This window comes from Danio rerio, chromosome 4 (assembly GCF_052040795.2).
Source record: "Danio rerio strain M-AB ecotype USA chromosome 4, GRCz13ab, whole genome shotgun sequence".
Classification (NCBI taxonomy): domain Eukaryota; kingdom Metazoa; phylum Chordata; class Actinopteri; order Cypriniformes; family Danionidae; genus Danio; species Danio rerio.
In genome coordinates, this window is record NC_141024.2 from 63,139,941 (window position 1) to 63,156,712 (window position 16,772).

The window sequence follows — 16,772 nt, forward strand, 5'->3', positions numbered from 1 at the left end:
AAACTTTGAAAAGACATCCCAGGTAAAACTTTGTTTCTTTACCACAGAGAAATTCTCTTTAAAGAAAACTGCCACTACACAGGTTAAGTCCGCTTTGCAGGTGCCTCACATCAACTACAATGACACTCTCACCTTTAGCCCTTGACCTCAGCCACAATCATATTCTTGCAGTCTGGGGGTGCGCAGCGCAGAAACGGCAGGCTGGCAGCCTTCATGCTGGTGCTCGCGGAGCTGATGACGTCGAAGCCGTGCGGATCCGAGAAACCTAGACATAAAGCAAATGCGCTGTTAGTCAAACCGAGGCAGCCATGCTGCCACAGCACAAATCGTGCTGCTGTCAAAACTGATCTGCGAGAAGGGTGAGGTTGGGCTTACTCAGGCTGCGTCGGACGTTGCGCAGACGGACATTGTTGCCGCTTCTCACAGCTTGGTTGAACACGGCTTGCTTCTCTATGGCGAACACTACCACTCTGTGATAGTCTTCTCTGGCGCTCTGAATTATTGCAGAGACATAGGGGCTGTTTCGCCTAGACTGCCGTCTGGGTGACACGTTGTATATAAAGCCCTCCACTATGTTTTCGTTAACCTTCGGAGCCTGGACTGGCCATATCGCTATATGCCGTTGCCAGCTGGACGAATGAAGTGTACCAAGACAGATGCTCTGCGAGTAAACAGCACGGGACGCGAATATTTATAGGCAATCTTCGCCTCCTATTTGCATATGAAAGCCAACGGAATGTTGATCAAACCTCTTTAATTGGCTCTCACCAAGTTGCAGAAATTGGCCACAAGTAGCCATGTATTGTACAGCTTTAGATAAGTATGTTTTATAACGAGTATCATTGTTATTCTCGCATTTCTGTGTTACAGAGGGGCGGACACCTGCACTAACTTGAATATTGTGCAAATGTCTAGTGTTTTCCTTATTAAAGACACAGACATGCCAAAGCGCTACAACAGCATATATCAAATATAAAACACACACAAAAAAGTAAAAAATATATTTCCTATGTTCAAAGGCCTAATTTATTTGTTATTTTGAGGAATGTATGTGTTATTTGACGTTTTAATATTCGCTCAGGCTTATACTACCTCCACCAGCAATACAGACCACCCTTCTTATTTTAAATAGGCCTTGGCTAGGTCACTTGGCATTTCTGTGTTTGCATGTTTGTTCTCGTCGTGTTCGACTAGGTTTCCTCCGGGTGATCCGGTTTCCCCCACAATTCCATGGACACGCTAACAGGTGAATTGGGTATGCTAAAACTGACCGTAGTGTATGTGTGTGAAGGAGTGTGCATGGACGTTTCCCACTGGCTCGCATGGTTCAGGATTGGTAGAGCTACGCATCGATGAATTTGCTCTTCAGTGTTTGAACTCTCAGTAATGATTAAATCACACTGAACTGAGCTAAACTGAACTGAACTGAACTTAAACACTAAAAACTGAACTACACTGTTCCAGTTACAATGATAATTTATGTGAAGCTGCTTTGACACAATCTACATTGTAAAAGCGCTATACAAATAAAGCTGAATTGAATTGTTGGGTTGCAGCACGAATGGCATCCGCTGCATAAAACATATGGTGGATAAGTTGATGGTTCATTGCACGGTGGTGACCCCAGAATAATAAACAGTCTAAGCCAAAAGAAAATGAATGAATAAGCAAAGTCTAAAATACTGCAAGACGTTTTAAATATAACAAGTTGTGAATAAAACATTTAACTATGTGCTGTGGGTAAAAGGTGTGTTTCCATCTGGCTAGCAAGTATATTTAAAACCTGTGGGAAGCCCTTTATATATTTACATATAATGAAAGTTTTTTTTATCAACCTGTTATTTATTGGAAAGCTGTATATCTAAAAATGTATAAAAAAAAAAAAGTAAACTATTTTAGCATATTTAAACAAGAACCGTATACCATTCAACATCTAGTTACGTTAAAAGTTGTTGTTTTAACTTCAAGAATTTGTGCTTACTGTGTTTAATAGACATATTTATTGATGTTTATTTTCTTTTCATGTGCTGTCTTGTTTCTGTATTATTTCTCCTATATAAGCTAGGTACTTCAATTTTATTAATGATTACCTTAATAAAATTGTAGAGACTGTATACTATATTATTTGTATTGTAAATGTTTTGTTTTTATTGCAATAAATAAATATTTGATTATGCAATGTTATCGGTTATCATAACTGCAGCAACTTTAAGCACCATAGCATCCTGCTTGATGAGTCCGTTTTCAAATCCAACTGTGTTGGGGTAATCTTGTTGATCAATGGCTGCAGTCTGAGTTCAAGTTGAAAGCACTTTGTGCTGGTATGATTGTTCTTATGCACACAGGTTAAAAGAAAACAGCCAGCACACACTGATTTTTTACTTTACTTTTATGTTAGTTAGTGGAGGCCTCACCTCCCTTTAACACATGGAATTAACAGAATCTTTATCATTATAAAATATAAATTGCATACTGTTGGACTATTTCTCACTTGCCTTAGTCCACCCCAATTCAATAATCGGTCAGGAGTCAATTAATCAAATGGGAGTATAAATTAAATTACTCCAAGTAAATGGAGTATATTCCTCCAATGGCAAAAATATATCAAAAGAAAAGAGTGATTAGTAAGACAATAAAGCAATATTTTCCTCATCTGCTCCAGTTCTCTTTTCTGTGTAGAAAAGTCACACATCACAGCTGCAACCCAGACAGGGACTTTCTGGAAGACTTGTCTGTTACAGATTTAGTTGTTTGACATTATAGGGGTGGAAAGTTCCTGTCTCATTTTAAGGTCAAACAGAATGTCTTAGCATACCACTGTGTGTGCTCATTAGATTATCATGGTTCAAGCAAACACATATACATATGCAAAATAAGCATGAGCACATGTATATAATTCAAAAGAAGCATTAGACTGTAATTTTATTCTTTCAATATGGGAGGGGGGGGGGGGGGGGGTGCCTATAACTTCTCATTTTTCGAGTATAGTCATTTGTGAAGTATTTGCCCAACTTACAACTGTACAGCGATGGCAAGTCGTGCCCCAAAGGATGAAGAAGCTGTGGAAGGTTTTATACACGACTTGTCGGGGAGTCGGCAGTCAATGGGACAGCCAAAAAGTATTTTCCGTCTGCGGAATGTCTGACGCTGCTTGAGTTAGTTTAGTCTAAACCATCTCGTGGATTAGTCTAACTGCAGCACGACCTGCATTGTCCCTGCCTCATTTGACTAACGGCGCTCTTGCTTTTTGTCGAGATGTCTCGAATATTGAAGAATTCGAAGTGGTCTGCACCACTGGCACCAGGGTGGAGGCCGTCAGCCTGACATTTTTGCACTGTGCACTGCAGTAAGAGGACCTTTGCCAAGGGCTGCAGTTTGTGGTAAGAGATTCATTTGACATTCATCCATAGTTCCCAGCATGCACTGTAGAAAAAAAAAGAACTTGCCTAAGTTGAGAAGCATACTCTGATTCGTTATGTCTGTGTGTCTTTAGTGTTTCAGATGCTCAATGTGTGATATGATCTGATAAAAGTATTGGTGAACTCCAATTTTTAAATACAGTGCTCCTTTTGTGATACATTATTTAAACTTAAAAGGTCAAAACCAATTTTACTTATTTGACCAGTGACTAAACCACCACAGAGTCAATAATCCAGAGCACAATTGCTCTTTTTATGCAGTATTTGTCACAATACACTATTTGGCAAACCAAAAGATATTAACATTAGAAATCAAGTCAGAGCCCAAGTAAAGCAGCTACTGTTCTCCTCAATGGTGACAGCTTAAATAAAAAAGTGGTGCTGTTTTATTGCTGTTGTAAAAAAATTACTTTAATTCTAAATGAGTTAATTCTTAATAATATTACTATATGGAATTTTGTACAGTGTGGCAGAAATAAGGTCAAACAGGTTGTTAATAAATAGAGCTGCTGTTTGTGCTCTGATGAGATTTTGAAAGATTTGATGTGTTTTATTTAGTTTATTTTATATACGGCTGTGACTGAAGGTAGATGTAGTTTTGTGTTTCTCTGCTTATTAACAGCAGGTGTTCATCATCAGTGCTCAATCATCACTTAATTAACCCCATCATTGTCTTATTAACTTTAACTGCTGCTGAGTAAATTTTGCTCAATTTAGAGAGGGACCAAATGTTCTCTGAACTGACTAAATTATACTCTGAGGATTTTACTGTGTAGGAATAAAGCAAATTAAAGATATCTTATATGAAGTGATACCTGGTTATGTACAGTTACAATAATAAAAGATGCAATAATAGAAAACTATGAAAACAAAAATAAAAGAGTTATTGAAAATAAAAGTACTGGAAAAGATTTTACCCAATATTGAAAAGAAGGAAATAGGGCAACATTTGAGAGCTTATTGGAAACGTCCAGTTTTAGAGAATTTTGATTACATTTTGAGACACAACTGTTTATTGAGTGAAATGAGATTATGTAAAATAGGTTTGGCAAATAATACCCGATGTAAAGTTTGTAATGAAGAAGATAAAGGTATATTACATTTGTTTTATTTTTATTTTATTTTTTTAAATCAAAGAGTTAGAATGTTTTATTGGAAAAATAAAAGAAATGCTAAATGAAATGGGGATTGAAAACGAAGTTGTTATTATTTTTATTTGGTTGCAAAACAGAAGGTGAAAATACATTGTCCATAAACTTTATTTTAACAGTTGCAAGAATTGTGGTATGGAAAAGAAGGAATATCATTAAACAAAAGAATAGCAAAATATCTGTGTGTAAATTGTTTAAAAGAGAAATGTCTGAACTTCTTAATACTCTTTTATATTATTGTAACATAAATGACAAGATAGATGTATTTGAAAAAGACTTTTTAAGTGGGAATATACCCATATGTTTAAATGGCTTTATATAATGTACATGTATTATTACCTGAATGTAACTGTTTTTAATTTTTGATATAAAATAAATATATATATATATATTTTTTTTTTAAATGGATAAGGTGATGGACTGGTAATCCATTGTGCTCTGCACGCGTGGGTTTGAGTCCCATCCATTCGATTCCCAAAACTTAATCCTTCCTTTAGCACAAAGCTGCGCTTGCATGTGACAAGATGGTCAAGTGCTTAGGTTAGTATGTTGTACTCTGCAAGTGCCAGTTTAAATCCCATCCTCATAATTTCACTGTTTTGAGAGAGGCAACTGCTTCTAAGTTTTCTTACTTGCACCTCTCAGCGTCTTAAAGCATGTTATGGCAAAATTTTATGTAATATTTAGTGAAATTAGCTGCAAAAACATATGCATATACCACAGTCCAACCTTCATTAGGAAAGCATCTACATGTGAGACGAGGTGGCTGAGTGGTTAGGGACTGCTAATTCATTGTGCTCTGCATGCGTGGGTTTGAATTGCATCCTTGTCGTTCATTTAAGAGAGCTGGGTGCTTCTGTGGAAGGTATCTTACTTGCACCATCTTCATGCTTGAAAGCATGTTGTGGCAAAACTGAAAGTCATCTTCCCAAAAATTGTAACAGAATCATGTGAAATATGTTTCACAGTCCAGCCTCCATCAGAGAAGTAGGACTATATGTGATGAGGTGGCTGAGTGGTTAAGCCGACGGACTGTTATTGCATTGTGCTCTGCATGCATGTGTTTGAATTCCATCCTCATCGCTCATATTCTTTGGCATTTGAGAGAGCCCACTGCTTCCGTGGAAGGTTTTACTCGCACCCTCTTGGCGTTTTGAAGGATGTTGTTGCAAAATTTAATGTAATTTTTACCGAAAATAGCTGCAAATAGATACATATATACGCCACAGTCCAGCCTCCATCAGGAATGAGTCTGCATGACAAGGTGGCTGAGGGGTTAGGGTGATGGACTGCTAATCCATCCATCCTTGTAGTCCATTTAAGATAGCCCGATGCTTCTGTGGAAAATATCTAGCATCCTCTTTGTGTTCAAAGCATGTTATGGCAAAACTGAAAGTCCTCTTAACACACAAACACACAAACAAATAAATGTGTCACAGTCCAGCCTCCATCAGAAAAGAAAAGAGAGGAGGTGGCTGAGTGGTTAAGGTGCTGGACTGCTAATTCATTGCTGATTCACAGGTGGGCTCAAATCCCACTTCGTCGCTCATATGCGATGATGTTTGAGAGAGCCTGTTGCTTCTGTAGAAATTGTTTTTCTCACACTTATTGTTTTGAAGGATGTTTTTTGCTAAATTTAATGTCATCTTTACCGAAAATAGCTGCAAATACATACATATTTGCCATAGTCCAGCCCCCATCAGAAAGTGATTACATACATGATGAGGTGGTCGAGTGGTTAAGGCAATGGACTGCTAATCCATTGTGCTCTGCATGCATGGGTTCAAATCCCTTTCATACAAAAACTACATTTATGACGTTAGAGGCGATTCAGCAAGTTCAAGTTCAGCCTCTGTGGAAAACCAACATTACATCACCAATCTAAGAACAATTTGCATTCGTGGCGATCGAGAAAGGCGAACCAATCATTTGAATAAAGCTATTTGTAGGGCTTGTTTTTTTTTAAAAAAAAAAAAGGTTAAATGGACAAACACGTCGAATCTCCAGAGCCATCCATATGCGGAGCCAGCTCGGTCATGTCATCTTCTGAACGCAAACGTCCAGCTAGTCAGCATGGCAGAGGCCTTTTCAAAAAATTGCCCAATACAAAAGAGAAAGTGATAAATAGTAGAAGTTGACAACAAGAAATGAAGCAGCATATTTAGTTGTTCAGAATGCGCCGTTCCCTAATGTAGAGAAGCCAGCTTTCCGATAAATGTGGGCGGCAGAGCAAGATACCCTCTCTGCCACGGTTGCGAAAAAGTATCTGCATTTGAACAGGTGTTCAGTGCTGCTGGAAACATTGTATTCCCAATTAGGTCTCCGCATAAACCGGACAAAGCCAACATGTTAGTTTTTCTGGCAAAGAGTTTAAAATATGAAAACAAAAGCAGGAGGGACGCAGTTTTTTCAAAATCTGACTTGTATTGTTACAAGCCTAATAGGCTAATATTTTTGTTCTTCTTTTTTATTATTATTAGTTACTATTTATATTATTATTAATTAGTATAGTGTAATTTTAGGCTATTTGTGAAGTTCTTAACCGTAACGTTTATCAATTATTAATATTAATAAATCACAGCAAGAAAAATCCTAATGGGTAGTTACTAAATTAGAACTGAATTGATGGCAACAATTTACAGTTTTACAACTTTTTTAGCCAAACATTCTACTTGCTATAACTGCAAAGATCATATGTGTATGTGCCATCGATCCGTCTCTTCTTGTCTTGTTTCTCTGAATTAGCAGGATTTGAACGCGGGTAACATAAGACAGTCCAGTGATGTCATTTCGAACATGTTTAATAACAACTTTACTGAACTATAATACACGGTCAAAAAACTGTCTTGCTTCCATCTTCATGACACAACTTCTTCCTTACCGGAAGTGACATCAGCATATACTTTATATTAAAAATTAAATTACTTTTAGTAAAATATTTTCAGGGTTGCCTTTTACATTATTATCAATTTAACATAAATAAAACAATGAACTTATGGCTCTTATAATATGATACTAATAAAATCAGGATTAAAATATTTTTAAATTGTCCAATATGTGATTAATGAAATATTCAGTTTTCCTTTTTGTAATTGTGGTAATAGTATTGACAGTTTACAGTTTTTTTTTTTTTTAAGAAAAGCAAAATAAAATATTTTTGATTGCACAATGATACATGATGGAAAAATACACAGACTAATTCGGACAATAAGAAATCATGGATTTTGGTTATATGATCTTGAAAATGATGAACACATTTATAAATAATAAAAAATGTAACAATGTAAAATAATTTTTTAAAAGCTGAAAAAAGGATGGCTTTGGTCACTAAATGTACCTCACCCATATAGCTCATGGAGAGCAACATGTATTTCTGGAGTTTTCTTGCAAAACTTGGCAAACATCACTAAAGCAAGCAAAGAGTGAGATAAATATAGTCTGCAGTACAAATAGTAGTTTTAAAATAAAAGTTAGTTTGCGCTTATTTTGCCCACTCTAAAGTTCAAAGCTGGAGCTGGGCCTGTCTCATTCTCCTGCTGCAGATGCTCTGTTTAACTGTTTTCTTACAAGTGAAACGCTCAGTTTTTCCACTCACAAAGTCTGTCATGTAAATAGCAAATGCCCTATGGCACAAAGGGAATAGGAGATGAGACTCTGGTTTATTCTCAAAACACACCTATAACTTATCAAGAGAATAAGCTCAACCGTGTTAAACCATGTGCCGTGGGGCAAAGATAATTTTTCCATCCTTAAAAGAGCAAAAGTGGATTCGGACATGCCTTTAATGCTTTTGCGCCCTGCGCTTTGGGCCTGGATCCTCAAAATAGAGTCCTTGAGGTTCATTGTCATTTTGTGACAATAATTTTGTGAAATAATAATAACTGCGGAGCATTAATTAAATGCATATTACCTGTGGAGCGTACGATTTGAGGTAGTATGATACTTTTATTTAACAGAAGAAAAAAAAACATGATTGGACAAACAGCAGACCCTCAGCCTCCTCCACTGGACCAGCTCCATCTTCTGGTCTAAACATCTTAAAAAGAAAGAGTTTGCAAGACTTTGCTTACACAACCCAGAAAAAAATAAGAGATAATGGCTTTGATTTCTCTTTTAATCTTCAGTTTAGCAGTTCAGTTCTTTAGCATTTTATAGCAGTTGTTATTACCCCCCATCCCCTCCAAAAAAGTTCAGGCTCAGGATTTTCTTTTTGCTTTAAACCCCTGTTTTTGTCAACATATATGTTGATGTGTACAAAGTTTTTTTTTTTACTTCATTTAATTTCATGCTTTCAATTCTTTCTTCTTCTAGGTATTAAAAACGAAAACAGGGTGGAAAAATAAAGAAAACTGAAGACCTGACTTAAAAGCAACATGAAAAAAAGAGACAGTGGCGTGAAAACTAAAAGCAATATTATAAAAGAAAGAAACAGCTTAAAGCTGTACTAGAGACCACACCATCTAGCGAGGATGATGATGATTCATTTCAGCTAATCCAAGCTAGTGAAAATCTAGAAAATCTTAAAGAAGCCACCCCAAACGAACAACCATTCTTTTCTCAGCAGATAAAATATCTGTTCTTGTTTTTAAATATTAAAATTAAATCTAAAGTAAACTAAAGTAAATCCAGTTTCCATTTTTGTCAAATTTTTGTTAAAGGTTGACTGAAATTTCTAATGTAGAAGTCAACATTACAAATACATACATTTGTTTGTAATGTCAATGCAATTTTAACTTCCTCAAACAACAATTAAAATTTGATAATTGTATTTATATGCAGCTAATATATATTATTCATATACTTTTTAAAGCACTTTTTTACGGAACCCCGGAAGGGACGTAGTGGAGGAGAAAAAAAATGGGTGGGTGAAAAAAAAATAATGGGTGAAAGAAAAAAAATTGGTGGGAGGAAAATATATATTTCTAAGTTTTTTGCGTTCTCTCGCAAAGTTTTGCGTTCCCTCGCAAAGATGTTTTGTGTTATCTCGCAAAGATGTTTTGCGTTCCCTCGCAAAGATGTTTTGCGTTATCTCGCAAAACTGTTTCTCCACAAACACTTCCTGTTCACTGCACTCACGTAAACCCTCCCGTTTTTGCCGAAATTCTCCCGTATTTTACCATTCTACCCCACTTTCTTTACATTACTGTGCGTATGCTAACCAGTGAATGCATGTATAAGCGCTGACTGACAGACGCGCTTCGTACAATAAACTGATCCCAGATCAGCGTCTGTACACGCCATTTACAGAGGAACGGGTGTATGTTTAAACAGACAAATACACTGAATAATATGAAACATCTCCGTCCTGCATGTTTTATTTTAAACAGCTTATTTTCTCTTAAATGAGCACAAACAGTTTCTAAAGTAATGGACTGCTTTCATTATAGATCTGTGCATTCTTACAGAGACACCTCTGTTATCAAACTAAACAAAACATGAGATTCATTTGCTGCGCACTTGTTTGATAACAGAAGTGTCCCTTTAAATGGCGCGTACAGACGCTGATCTGGGATCAGTTTATTGTATGAAGCGCGTCTGTCAGTCAGCGCTTAAACATGCATTCACTGGTTCAGAGGTTGCAAAGTGAAAGGCGACAATCAGCGCAAAGTAATGTAAAGAAAGTGGGATAGAATGGTAAAATACGGGAGAATTTCTGCAAAAACGGGAGGGTTTACGTGAGTGAAGTCAACAGGAAGTGTTTGTGGAGAAACAGTTTTGCGAGAGAACGCAAAACAACTTTGCGAGGGAACGCAAAACATCTTTGCGAGATAACGCAAAACATCTTTGCGAGGGAACGCAAAACTTTGCGAGAGAACGCAAAAAGTTAGAAATATATATTTTCCTCCGACCCATTTTTTTTTCTTTCACCCATTTTTTTTTTCACTCAGCCAATTTTCCGTACTTTTTGTATAAAGTTTTTTTATTTGATTTTTTACAGTGTAATTACATCTCTGCCCCTAAGAAGATTAAAAAGCAGAATTGTTCATCAATTTTTTCACCAAGATGAAGTGTCTACTGTAATAAATGGCTAATCTGGTGAAATTCGGAAAAAGGGACAGATATTTCGCAAGAGAGCATTGACAGACAACATGTCAAATATTCTTAGAAGATTTTCAGAGAATCCCAGGCATAAAATTTCCATGTCCCAGTTTTGCAAAATGAAGCCATTTTGGATTATTCATCGAAGAGTAAAAGACAAAGAAACATGTGCATGTAAAATACATGAAAACTTTGGTCTGAAGATTAAAAAAAAAAAAAACTGCATCAGCTAGAGATCATAGCCACATCCTCCCCAAGGGACCTTGTGCAGGCCAGTGTGTGCAGTGAAAATGACATGTCCTGCAAGTACAGGACTTGCAGCAATTGCAAGAATAAAAAAATCCCCACAACACTGGATACCTCAATGAAAGAAAACATCATAATATGGAAAGAATGGGTTGCAAAATCTGTACCTAGAAAAGGTACACTAAAGAAAAGGAAGTGAGGAATGTTTTTCTTGAAAAGAGACATACCTCCATAGAAAAGCTTGTAGACTTGACACAGGACCACCGCTCAAACTTCTCAAGACACATTTACAACATCAAGCACCAGTCTAAAAGACTGAGAAATGTGAGAGAGTCTTACTCTCAATGAAGTAGTAGTTAATGTTGACTACAGTGAGAACTACACTTGTAAGTACACAAGAGAAATAAAAGAGAGCCACTTTGGAGGTGGCAACCAGCAAGTTACTCTCCATACTGGAGTTATTTATTTCAGTGGGGAGAAGGTGAAGTCCTTTGCATCGCTCTCAGATTGCCTTCAGCATAATGCAACTGCCACATTCCTTGACCCAGTCCTGAGGAACATCAGAGATGAGTATCCTAATGCAACGACCATACACTTCATTTCAGATGGGCCCACATCACAGTACCAGAATAAAACCAACTTTTATTTAGCCGCAACAGTTCCATTCATGCAAGGATTTAATCATGTCACATGGAACTTCACAGAGGCATCCCATGGAAAGGGTGCTCCGGATGGTGTGGGTGGTGCCTTAAAAAACCTGGCTGACAGAATTGTTTCTTATGGTACCAGCATACCAGATGTTCACACTCTTTTTAAGCAGCTAAGTCTAAACTCAACTGTAAGGCTCTTTCAAATCAAAGAGGAGGATGTCAAAAAAGTGCAGAATTAGCACCAGCAGATCTGAAAAGAGTACCTGGGACCATGAAAACTCATTAAACATAACATGCCCTTTTTAGTCTTGGATAGAAAGTGCCCTTCCAAAATGATCAAAAGTGCCCCCGCGACGCGGCACACCCTCGTTCCTACTCTTCAGTAGGTGCGCGACAACAATAATTCTTACTTCTATCTATATATATATATATATATATATATATATATATATATATATATATATATAATGAAAATTATGTTTGAATAATAAATATGAAAATATAATTGAATATTATATTTATATAAATTACTATTATCCTTTTCAGATGATTCCCAAAGAGCCAGAGACCTCACAAAGAGCCTAGCCTAGATGGTTGTTATGGATTTGCAACCAGTTTCAATTGTTAAAGATGCAGGTTTCCATCATTTTATAAAGGTGGTTGATCCCGATATCATATCCCAGCTAGAAAATCCTTAATGAGTGAGATTCCAAAGCTCTACGAGCAAGTCAAAACCACACTGAAGGACTCCATAGATTCTGCAAGCAGTGTGGTTTTAACAAGTGGCATGTGGACATCAAGAACAGCCGAAGCCTATTTGACTGTATCAGAACATTTCATTGACCACAAATGGCAGATGCAGGCTTGCACTCTTGATATCAGAAAAATATCAGATGACTGGGGCATTACCAGCAAGGTCTTTGCTGTCATTATTGATAACGGAGCTAATATGGTTTCAGCTGTGCAGTAAACCCAATGGAAACACATTCCATGTTTTTCACACAGGCCTGGATTGGCTAATCGGGAGGACCGGGAGAATTCCCGGTGGGCCGGTCCATTTTTTTGGCCACCAGGGTCCCTAGCTCCAGAATCTGTTGCTCTCAGCAGTCACACTTTTTAAAAATTATTTATTTATTTACTTGTCCACAGACTTCTTATTCAATTTTTTACCGCAGCTCTGCTCTTTTTATCTATTTTCTCGTAGCCTTGTGAGCAAGATGTAGCCTGCAGGTTACTGATGATATAATTAGATAAGTCACCATTCAATGTACAACTGTTGTGGTACAGTGGTTAGCGTGGTAGGTTATGACGCCGCTAACCTGGGTTTGGTCCTTGCCTAAGTAATTTCTTTTTTTTCATTTTTGTTGTTAAGACATATAATACTGTAAGGGTTGTTGAACATTTGAAGTTCTAAAACAGCTGTTTTTTTTTTTTCAAAAAAAGACGTGATAGTGTAATTAGAAACTGAATTGGAAATTACCTTATTTTAATATAGTCAGTGGTGAACTGAGGTGGGCCGGTCTAAGGCTTGAAACTCCAGGGCTGAAAAAGAGTCCCACTCCGGCCCTGTTTTCACACACCCTTAACTTGGTTGTGAAAGACTCCATAAAGACTGAGAAAAATTTGTAGTCCATTCTCGAGAAATGTGCTTCTATAGTTCGGTTCTTTCACCATAGCACCAAAGCATCTGACATGCTAAAGGAAGTGCAAATTCATTTGCAGCTGCCTGAGCACAAACTAATTCAAGCAGTAGAGACCCGGTGGAATTCAGTATTCTATATGCTGGAGAGACTCAGTGAGCAAAGACAAGCTGTTATAACAGCACTTTGTCTTCTTGGGAGAAACACCTTGTGCTTAAGTGATGAGGAGTGGTCCTGTATCACCCAAGCCATTGAAGCTCTCAGGCCCTTTGAGGTAGCCACTAAAGAGGTTTCAGCAGAGCAGTAAGTGACCATCTCAAAAGCCATACCTCTGGTCTCTCTCCCTCAAAATGCAAACATGTCTGCTGGGCAGAAAGGTAACAAGTTGGCTTCGCAGCTTGCAATACAGTGCAAACGTCGGTTTGAAAACATTGTGCATAACTATACTCTTGCAGCCAGCACCTTTTTGGACATTCGGTTCCAAAACATTGTATTTTGTGATTCTGGCAATGTTGAAAACATTAAATCACACCTTATCAGTGAGATGCAAGCCCTGGTCAGACAGACAACAACCAGTGAACCTTCTGCATCAACCACCTCTACATGAACAGTCTTGACAGAGCCACAGGAGTCACCTGCTGAAAGGAGGGATGCAGACTGCTCAACGTCAAAAGGAGGATTATGGCTGGAGTTTGACACGCGTATTTTGGCCTTCCAGGGGAACCGCACAAATAATACAGACACGTATATTGAAATTCAGAGATATATGGAAAAGAAAGTGATCTCAAGAAGTGAAGACCCTTTGCAATGGTGGAAAAAAAACGAGAACACATTTCCACTGCTCAGCAAACTGGCCAAGAAATACCTTGGAATTTTCGCAACTTCTGTTCCAGCAGAGAGGCTGTTTTCTAAAGCAGGTGAGACAATTAGAGGAGAAATCGTCTGTAACCAAAAAATGTTAACATGTTGCTTTTCTTAAACTCTAATCTACAGCTCAAATATTCTGGCTTGGATCAACTGCAGGTCGAAAAGAAAATTGATGAATGGAAAATAACAGATACAAGTGCCAATTTTTTCTTTAGGAAATGTACAGAGAACAACATTAAGCAGACAGTTGTGAAGTTTAATGTTAAAGCAGAAGATCAAGGATTTCCTGAATCAGAAGACTCTGATTTGGAGTGTAGTGACACACACGAGATAACATCTTCACAAGAAACTTTCTTGTTTGTTCATCAGAATGCACAACAACGGGAGTTACTTAAGCGCTATGGAGATTTGGTCCTTCTTGACGCTACTTACAGAATAACAAAATATGCATTGCCCTTGTTTCTTCTTGTCGTTCGGACAAATGTTGGATACAAACCCATAGCTGAGTTTATTTGTGAAAATGAGACGAAGCCCTCAACATCTTGAAGCAGTGGAATCAACATTGGGAACCAAAATACTTCATGCTTGATTACTCACAACAAGAATACCAAGCTTTGGAACATGTATTTCCAAATTCTCAGAAGTATCTATGCTCATTCCATCGTGAGCAGGCTTGGATGCAATGGACAAGGCAAGGTAAGGATGAGATAAACTTGCATTTACAGTATATAAGATGTTGCACTGCTTTTGAAATCTACTCCTCAGAATATATAGCCAAAAGTCTTTAATCATGATAACAATCAAATTGAAATTTTGATTTTGGTTGCCATTTTTTCTGATTATTAGGAGTACACTAGTACAGAATTTCCATAAACCAGAAGTTAATTATGTTTTATACGTTTCAAAATTGGGGCTGCACGTTGGCGCAGTGGGTAGCTAGTTTGCCTCACAGCAAGAAGGTTGCTGGTTCGAGTGACTAAGCCAAAATGAAAATGAATGAATGAATACATTTAAAAATCCTCATAACCTGTCACAGCCTATTTCTTTTATTGGACTAATTGTATGCTATTCTATTGATTTATTTATTAATAACAGCTGTAATATGCAGTTACCACGCACTGTTTGGTCCGAAGTATAGTGGTAATCATGTCTAATTAATAGGTTTGACTATACCAGGGATTTTTGATTCTGCACTGTACAGTGGCTTTTATGGAGTTATCAAGCTTGTATATTATTATTTGGAGGTGTTAAAGTACAGTTGCATTATTTTATTAATGGTATCAGATGTGAAATATTTGTTTGGAATTACCACTATTTCATGGACTTTTTTATCTTCCCTGTACTCTCCCTGACAGCCAAGATCAAGTTGTACCCTTCTGACCAAAATGAACTACTTCACCACCTTCGTGACATAGCTTGTGCCCCAAGTGAATAATCTTGTGATAGGGAGGTTGAAAGACTGAAGGAGAGCCAAGTTTACAAATCCCTTGAAGTCAGAAACTATGTTGATAAAAGGTGGTTAAGTATTCGGGAGGTGAGATAATGCACCTCATGTTTTGTATTCTACATTTGATGTTCAATTGTTGTACATTTAAACAAAAAGAAGATAAAAGGGCAGACAGCCAGGCATTTAGAGCACTACCACTTTGTTTGTGGTTGTTATTTACTTGTATTAAGTTTATATTTTTTTTATTGTTTTCCAGAGGTGGTGTAGGGCCTATGCACCACATGGATTCTCTGTGGCAGTCACCACCAACAATGGAGTTGAGGCACTCAATAAGTCATTGAAGAGTTTCTACCTCAAATTTTCTGGAACAGGAAGTGTTTCATCTCTGCTTGAAACTCTAGTATGCGAGTTTGTTCCAGAGCAGTTGTTGTCATACACTAGACTCAACTTTATGTACAGCAGTGAATGCAAAAGTTACAATCCAGCTGTTCCAGCATTCCTGAATAACAGACCCAGAAGTTTTGTCAAGCATTGCTTAAACAGTATGCAGGCAGCTTCCAGTTATTCCAAAGAGCACATAGAGGTGCTTGGAAAAGGGTCTTTTAAGGTCAAGAGTGAGACAACTTCTGCTTGGTACAAAGTAGAACTTGATAACCCATCATGTGAATGTTTTCAATTCAAAACGACATTCCTACCTTGCAAACATTTTTTTGCAGTTTTTAAGCACACTGAAAAGACATGGGTTGACCTTAGCCCGGAGTACCGCCAAAGTCCATATATAACTCTGGATTTTAATGTTGCTTTAACTCAAGATCCCCAGAGCAATGACTTCAGCATTCAGAAAGACCTCTCTGACGTTTATGATAGTCCTGTAGCATGCACAGAGATGCAAACACGTGGTACTGAATCACAATCATCACAAGTTACAGTCGATCAGCAGCATCTACGTGAACAGCTCAAGATTTTGCATGATATGTCTTATATATGCAATGATAAAGAAGCTATCAAGAGTGCGTTCCGAATTGTTTATGGTCTTTGTGAGACCCTGAAATCCGGTTTACCCAAGGAAGATGGACTGGTCCTCCAGGAGCCTGCCAAGAAAAACCTCAGAGCTTTGCCAAGTCGGTTGAAAAGAGGCAAAGCAAAAACAACCAGGAAACGGAAAATGGTTTCAGGAAATCCAAATGAAGGTGTGTTTGATTTTTTTTTCCCATCATTTACAATGATTGTTAAAGTAATAGTTTTTAAAGGAATACAGAATTTAACTGCATGAAACTTTTCATCCTTTACATGCCCTCATGTTGTTCCAAACC

At 37.5% G+C, this 16,772-nt stretch overlaps 2 protein-coding genes and 1 pseudogene across 2 annotated transcripts in view; all 3 read left to right on the forward strand.

Moving 5' to 3' along the window:
* LOC100537855 (uncharacterized) overlaps window positions 1–16,772 on the forward strand; it is a 150,258-nt gene that overhangs the window by 17,716 nt on the left and 115,770 nt on the right. The gene's annotated exons all lie outside the window — the stretch shown is intronic.
* Window positions 11,003–12,095, forward strand: LOC147845160 (uncharacterized; annotated as a pseudogene).
* On the forward strand, window positions 13,173–16,647 carry LOC147845161 (zinc finger BED domain-containing protein 4-like). Its single transcript, XM_087247713.1, has 3 exons — window positions 13,173–13,450; window positions 13,757–14,062; window positions 16,526–16,647. The coding sequence occupies exons 1-3, from the start codon at window positions 13,198–13,200 to the stop codon at window positions 16,645–16,647; spliced, it is 681 nt and encodes a 226-aa protein (XP_087103839.1). The 5' UTR covers window positions 13,173–13,197.